Source organism: Syngnathus acus, chromosome 22 (assembly GCF_901709675.1).
Source record: "Syngnathus acus chromosome 22, fSynAcu1.2, whole genome shotgun sequence".
Classification (NCBI taxonomy): Eukaryota; Metazoa; Chordata; class Actinopteri; order Syngnathiformes; family Syngnathidae; genus Syngnathus; species Syngnathus acus.
Genome location: NC_051106.1, coordinates 811,542 through 819,058, shown reverse-complemented (window position 1 = coordinate 819,058; position 7,517 = coordinate 811,542). Strand labels below are relative to the sequence as shown.

Sequence of the window (7,517 nt, the reverse complement as noted above, 5' to 3'; positions counted from 1 at the left end):
CATATTTCATAAATCTGACCTGCAGGCACTGAAGTGATGGAAACTATTATTCATAATAACAGTGTCGTATATAATGAGAATCGCTGATAGTAATTTTTTGGTGATTTTTTTTAATGCTGTTAATAAATGCATTTGTTTTCAAAAAGCTTTTTTTGAACATCCATGCTTTACTACCTCCTAAAAGTACAAACCTTTTATGCAATGACCTTTACATGTCCTTTCTATTACTTGACACAAACACTACATCCATCTGCTCCTGGTTCGGCTCCCCGGTCTAAATTTAGAACCAAATTCGGCCCACCAGTCAAAAGGTTTGCCCACCCCTGGGTTAGAGTTCAGTCAGTCGACAGCTGATAAGTTTCCACGGTAAATGGTGTTCAAATAAAAATTAGAGCCGCCAAGGAAATACTATATATATATTTTTAAATGCACTGATTATTTTTTTTTCAAACCAAAACTGTTCCTTCCTTTGCAAAAGCCAAAACTTGTTTTGCCTTTGACTGCAAAGTATTTTTGTCTTCCTTTTCGAAGTTTACACCAGCCTACTGCTCCTCGCCTGCACGTGCACTCTCTTGCGCGCCTTGAGCCAAAGTGCGACGTCACGTTTCACAGGGCCGTCAGCTGGCGGTGACGCGCCATGACGTCAACGACGCACGGTAGGTGAGGTGGCGACTGCTGAGGCGGCGGCGGCGGCCTTTGTAGCGCGCACGCGCTACGACGAAGAGCTTCTCCCAGGTGACCGGTACAAAATGGCAGCCCCTCCCGATTAGACGCCCAAGGCAGTAAATTGGCAAAGCTCACGAGTCACGTTACGCACGCCACGGGAATCTAACAACACATCAATCGACTCACATGACACCGACAAGAAGACGGTGGGAATCAACAAGTGCAAATGTGAGTAGAAAGTCCAAACTCAGTTACCGAAAAAGGCAACTGGAAAGGTTTGATTTATTGGCTGCGGGAAGGGGCGGGACTATGGCTGACGTCACGCCTGCGGTTTGCAATCAACTCAATACACCAATTGACCAATTTGTGGCAAAGTAGTTGAGGATTTGCTCCAAATGTCTGACCAGTGCGCTCAGCTCGGTTGTCCATGTGCACTTGCAGCCAACTTAAACGTTGACATTCTTCAATATGTCTTGAAACCTCTTCATGGTCCCGGGCCATCTCATTCTGCAGCTTGTAGCATGGCGGTATGCGAGTAACATTTCAAAGCTTGAGACAAGCATTATCAGGTCTTGTCAATGCAAGTCAGCATCATTTTCCTGCATGTGACAAATATTCCGAAAGTTGACAATTGAAAAGTGGTTAAAATACGCCAGTTGGTGCCCACTGTCGAGATTTGCGCCACAACCTTTTCTACTTAGTTGGGAACTTCCGTAACGTTCAAAACAAAATAGACATTGGCTGCACGCATTCACATTCCAATTGGGTTTGATCAACATGACATGATTTTATTCATATTCACGTCGACGAAACATGATTTGAATGTGCACAATCGACGTCCTTGCTTTGTCTAGCCAACAGATTATTTTTTTTTCACTGAAGAAAAACAACAAAATAAGCATCAATAGTGGTCGCTGCCTCCTCCTCCTTTCCAAATCTAACCCCCCCATTGTGTCCGGCAGCCATGATAAGAAAAAGTTCTCGCCTGGAGTTATCGGGCTATTACAACAGCAACGGTCAGCCCGTCATCTCGTACAAGGAGACGCCATACAGGTAAGCAGGTGTGTTCATGATGGCGCACTTACACACACGCAGAACGCGGCGAGTTGAGTGCTCAGTGAGCACTTGTTGCTACATCAACGGATGTGGCAATGTGGAGCCAAGGTGTCAAGACAAGCGCGAGAAGTCGTTTGATGCCCTTCCTGCCTGATGCAACTGTCTGCATTTACCCGGGCCACATCAAACATTTGAAATTCCAAAGTAAAGAATTGCATGAATTATTTTTGGAAAGTCTGGCCAGTGCCTCACCTGCATTAGGTTGTGCCGCCACATCCAATATGGCAGAAGTTGGTGTGCATCTGATATCCACGCCGCTGCTCGCTCGCGCCCCCTCCCCCCTTTACAGGAAGCTGTGGACACGGAGCCGCGCTCAGCAGCGCCCCCGCAGGGTCGCCACGGACAACGCCAAGGAAGCCACCCCGCTGCCTGACTCTCCTGTTGAAGACGTCAGACCGGCACGCAGAGGAAAAGGACTGCTACGGTTGGCACGGAATTACCTCATCCCCATCTTCATCCCTGCACTCTGGATCTGTGAGTATGCGCAGTAGTTTCCGAGAGAAACTTGTAGTTCTAAGTCCAAGTCTTGGCTCGGGTCAAGGTTCTCGTCAACTAAGAAGAGGGGCATCTACAAATTGCAAGTTGCGTTGTATCTGGCCCAGAGAAGTTTTTAGTCATGAGACAGAGACGCGTGTCTTGTCAGAAGGTTCTAGTGGGTGGTGGGAGTAATTAAAGGGAAGATTGGCGTTTTAGTCCCCAGCGACATTCGTAGCCCAGGGAGAAAGTTCCGGCCGTGAGAGAAGATCATCGTCCAAGTGGTGGTTTGAGTCTCGTCTCGTAGTCTGCTGCTAATGTTCCAGTCATGATACGCTTGTCACTCCAAGGTAAGGTGGATGCTTGAGTCAGGAGAGAAGATTCGAGTAGTCTGAAAAGAAGCACCTTGTCACGGGGGAAGCACGGCTCGTGTCATGAGAAAGGGCTTTAGTCCAGACCTAAGCTAATGACGAGGTAAAAGGTCTTGTCCAGAGAACGTTGCAGTCCAAGCAAAATGTTCTCGTTCAGCATAAAGGCGATAGCCCAAAGCCAAGGTTCTCACAAGATACAGTTCCCGTCAAAACAGACGGCCGTAGTCCCGAGAAATAGTTGCTGTCAAGGGAGCAGGAGGGAGAGGTATGTTACCAGGAGAAAACTGGGCTCCTGGCAAATTTCTACCGTAGTCCAATGTGAAGCACGTAGTCCAGGGCAAAACTTGTGGTCCAGAGATGTGAGGTTGATAGACCTGCAAGAAGGTCCAAGTTAGTAGAGGTGCCAGTCCCCGCTCTGGGTTGTACAAAGTTCTCGCCTTAAGAGAAGGTTCTTGTCCAAAGTTCTCGCCTTAAGAGAAGGTTCTTGTCCAAAGAGAAGTTTGGAGTCCTGAAAGAAGCCTATTCCCAAGTGCACTTTCTACTCCCAACGGAAGTTTCAATGTTCTGGAAGACGGTAGTGGTCCCTGAGAGCAAGTTCCAGACTCAAGTGTAATGTGGGAATGTTCTGGAAGACAATTGTGGTCCCTGAGAGCAAGTTCCAGTCCCAAGTGTATGACGGAAAGGTTCTGGTCCTACCATTCAAGATGGTCTCACGCGTCTTTCACTTCCTGTTTCCAGTGTGCGAGCCCTTGGTCCGTCAGATGGCGGGCGGCCCCGCTCCCTCCAACGCGGTACGAGAGCTTTCTTCCACGCTAAGCTCTCTCATCAGCGACCTCTCTAACGAGGCTGTGGTGTCGTCCTCCCAGATGGCCGGACGTGGCAACGAGCTCTTGGAGGAGGTTTACACAGCGTACAACGAGCTCAAAGAGCTTCTGCACATACGCAAAGAGGACCCGTCGTGGACCTCCATTCCCAACTACGCACTCCAGTCGGCGGGTGAGTGTGCACATATCTCTGTGCAACCCCTTAGCATCATCATGATCTCAAGGAGCATCTCGCCATCTGAACGCATGAAGGCGCCCGCCTACAAATGAAGCTCTGGGAAGAATGTACCAAATATGAGTCGTGTCAGTGACGGGTAACAATTCAACGCCATAAACACGGGTGGCAAACGTGTGGCAAGTCTATGTGTGACAACCATGACGCATGGCCAAGGGGCACCGAGCTGCTTACGGCAATGGGTGAAGCCAGCGAGGTGTCTTTTGCTTTGTTGTCAGGTGCCCGGGTGCTGTGCAGCGCCTCGTCGCTGCCGTACATGGCGAAAGCGTTCCGCGTGCCCTTCCTGGGCCTGGTGCGCGTGCCCTTCCTGGGCTGGAGGGGAAATGTCCCCTATGTCTCCCGGGCACGAGTGGTCATTGAGGTAAGGTGCCGCGGCAAACGGCGACAAACGGCGCGGCCTTGACACAGTGCTGTTTGTCTCTTAGGGCAAGTCGGAGCTGAATCCGGGCGACTGCTGGGCCTTCGCCGGCCAGCAAGGCAACCTCACGGTGGCCCTCTCGCACCCGGTGCTGGTCACTAGCGTCACCCTCGGACACATCACCAGAAGCATCTCGCCCACCGGCGACATCCCGCACGCGCCCAAGAAATTCTTAGTCTATGTGAGTAGCGCGCTACGTCCATTTGCCTGCTCACCAACTCCTCGCCGCTCACTTTGGGGTCGCAGACAGTGGACCGGTCGCCAGTCCGTGTTGAAGCGCGCGGTCTGACGGCAATTGTCCCTGTAGGGTTTGGTGTCTTTGGAGTCGGCGGCCGTGGAACTGGGAATGTTCAAGTATGAGCGGATTGGGCCCGTGTTCCAAAATTTCCAAATATCGGTAAGTAACGCCACCAATATAGCATGCAAAAAATAGGCTAAAGTTTAAAAAGCTTGTGAGAAGGTGCGTTTGCAATGTGTGGCTGTGCTGGTGCAGCAGCCCAAAGGCGCCGGTGTGAGCACGCACGTGACGCTGAGCGTGCACAGCAACTGGGGCGACCCCACCTACACGTGCCTCTACAGCTTCAGGGTGCACGGAGCTCTGGCGTCCTGAGGCGGGTGGGCGCGTCCCACCGTCGACACGCAACACAGCTGCGGACGCACCGCGGCGCTAAATGGGGGAGCGCTCGCTGCAAGCGGACATGACCTCGGCCCTGGTGTGGGCGGCCTTTCAGCCATCGCCGGGTTTGGTTCAGCTCACCAGCAAGGCTGCACTTTCCATACAGCATGTGCAATACTGTGTATTTCTACTTTACTAGTTCTCACGCATACATGATTCAATGTGTTTTTCAATCTCAAGTCACAAAGTGCGATTGCTCGTTTGCTCATCATGAGTCGTAATCATATTTGATGGAAAATGAAGACGGTTCGTGACTTTAAGTGGCGTGATTCTTTTCTAATCGTGCACCGGTCGATGGCATCGGTGGCTAAGCATAGCAAGTTATGGTTGCCTAGCATGGTCGCTTGCCGCCAAAACCTCTCCGGGCCCTTTCCTTGCCCAAAAAAAAAAGAAGAAAAATAAATAAATAAAAATCGACGTCCTGTTCACTTTCGGGCCTTGGGTTCTAAACATTGTTTAGCATTTCTATAGAACCCAACAATGGCAAAAGGGACAAAGCACATTTCACTCACTGCAGTCTTTGTGAGTTGCAGAATCGATTGCAAGACTTTTTTTTTTTTCCCCCAATAAACGCCTCCTTTTACGCTTTCATGTGAAGAAGCATTTCAGGTTGCATTTATATCTATGGGGGGGGTGTCAGTGTTCTCTTCTCACTCCTGTTGGGTAAGACCTTGTATAAATTAAGGGGGAATCACAACTTCAAAATCTTAAACATAAGAACAACCGTACAAAGTTTCTGTATAACTATAACCGGGGTCAAACTAGGGAACAGTTTAAGTGAGGAACTCAAGCAAAGTCCAAATATCGTCCACTTTAAAAAAGGTACAAAAATATGTTTAGCGGGTATAAGGACTAAAAATGCCAAATGGCTACACAAAAGCAAAAATGAAACAGAAAAATGAGTTTGAAAGTGTCTACTTGTAGATTTATATGTTGAATCATTTTAATGGATAAAGTGAGAAAGGGGTAGGAATCTAAAAAGCTATGCTTCCTCCTTTTCAACCATTCTTTGTTATTGATTTTTTTCCAGTTTGTTGGTTTATTGTTTGTTGTACGGCCTTACATATGGCACATTAAAGTGTTATTTGTTTTATTTAAGTTATTTTTACGTTTTAAATATGTTCAAAATAAAGACATCAATCAATAAGTGGATTCAGACTGCCGCCAGGGAATTTAAAAAAAATTGCCAAGATGTACTTGAGACAAATGAGAAATGTACAAGGGAAGACATCAAAAGATTGCGATTTACTTAAACCAAGCAAGATTTGCCAAGAAACAAAGCAATTGCAAATGAGCCTCTTGCACTGTGTGCTCGGCTCCCCCAACATACAGTATTTAAGCTTTCATAGCTCAGACTTTTCTCACATGGATTGAATGCAAGCTTAATTAAGATAGCTTATTCTTTTGACACGATACTAAGTTGACGCATTTGTAGTTAAATAATCAACATAAACAGGATATGTCGCTCGTGATTCCTTCAAGTTGTCCTTCGGGGGAAACGAACGAAAGCAAACGGTCCGTGAGTTCAGTTCTTCCAAAAATTGGGGTTCTGGTTCATGCGCCTCTGGAAGTTGTCGTACCACTTAAGGATGCAGCTGGACGGCACGAAGGTCTCGCTGAGGTTGGGCGTCATCTGCGCCTGCGTCACGGCGAACGACGACGCGAAGTTGTACAAACTATCCAGCATCTTCTGCGTGAAGAGCCGCAGCGCGTCCGCGGTGGACACCGCCGCCCCGGACACCGGCGTCTGCTGCGCCAGCTGCTCCAGCGGCTCCACCGACACGCCGACCTGCGCCACGGAGGGAGCGGCCGAGGCCATTCCGCCAAAGGGGTGTACCCCGCCCCGGCCCTGAGTCAGGCCCGAGATCTTGAAGATGGCGCTGGGCTTATCGTTGGCGATGAAGCCGAGCAGCTGCCATACCGGCTCGCCGCTTCCTGCGTCCGGGAAGGAGAAGTATACCGCGCCGCCCATGCAAGCCGGGAACGGCTCGGTGCCCAGCATGAACACCACCACGTGGTTTACGCTCTTGTAGTCTGGCAGGTTGAAGACGAATTTGTCCGAGGCCACCTGGACAGCGTCGGTCTGCACCAGTCGGCCGGCCACCAAGCAGCCGAACATGGCTAGCCGCTCGTCCGTTTCCCCGCCTTGGCTTAGTTTAGCTTTTGGCTGCTAGCGAAAGCTGCCGTTTGAGCACTCTGTGTAGCCTTAGCTGCTAACATTAGCTAGCACGCGTTACCCGATGTAACTTTAGCCGCTAACGTTACCCCCCGCTGGCGTCTCACTGACCGACTGCCAGGCCAGCTCACTTGACTGCTACGCAACCAATAGACGACAGCAGAAAGTTCGAGAAGCTTCTCAGGTCGCGTCGCATCTGATCGGCTATCGATTACAATCCCTGAGCTCGGAGTTACTTAAGAGTATTAAAAACGTTATTTGTGAACAAAAACAAATCCTTATTTTACCCCAAATGGCCCCCTGGGAAATGCTTCACTTTTTACATTCATTTTATAGCTTCTCTTGCTTATGTTGTTAAATTCGGCATAATGGAACCCAAACAAAAGTGTATTATCTACTGTTTCTAAAAACTGAAATCAATGATATTCGGACCAAAAAGCAAGAATAAACGGTGACATTGTTTACAAAAGATGTGTCAAATTCATGTGATTACTTCTTTCCAAACACTTTGCAAATTATTTTAGGATTAATATTTGTTTTTAAGTCAACTGAAAAGTGTTT

The 7,517-nt window shown here is 48.8% G+C and overlaps 2 protein-coding genes across 4 annotated transcripts; one reads left to right on the top strand and one right to left on the bottom strand.

Annotated features, from left to right (window-relative positions):
• The first annotated feature begins 545 nt into the window (after positions 1–545).
• LOC119116719 (SUN domain-containing protein 3-like) lies at positions 546–6,220 on the top strand. Of its 3 annotated transcripts, XM_037242393.1 has the most exons (9): positions 546–894; positions 1,629–1,719; positions 2,072–2,256; positions 3,366–3,418; positions 3,494–3,623; positions 3,905–4,047; positions 4,112–4,285; positions 4,412–4,501; positions 4,684–6,220. In XM_037242393.1, exons 2-9 carry the CDS (start codon positions 1,631–1,633, stop codon positions 4,804–4,806), a joined length of 987 nt encoding a protein of 328 aa, XP_037098288.1. In that variant the 5' UTR covers positions 546–894; positions 1,629–1,630; the 3' UTR covers positions 4,807–6,220. The 3 variants fall into 3 exon arrangements, with proteins under 3 accessions (XP_037098288.1, XP_037098284.1, XP_037098287.1); XM_037242389.1 differs by lacking the exons at positions 546–894; positions 1,629–1,719 and having other exon boundaries at positions 1,728–2,256; XM_037242392.1 differs by lacking the exons at positions 546–894; positions 1,629–1,719 and having other exon boundaries at positions 1,728–2,256; positions 4,598–4,823.
• On the bottom strand, positions 6,006–7,059 carry hikeshi (heat shock protein nuclear import factor hikeshi). The gene has a single exon (XM_037242434.1). It carries the CDS (start codon positions 6,897–6,899, stop codon positions 6,306–6,308), a length of 594 nt encoding a protein of 197 aa, XP_037098329.1. The 5' UTR covers positions 6,900–7,059; the 3' UTR covers positions 6,006–6,305.
• Between the last annotated feature and the right edge of the window lie 458 nt (positions 7,060–7,517).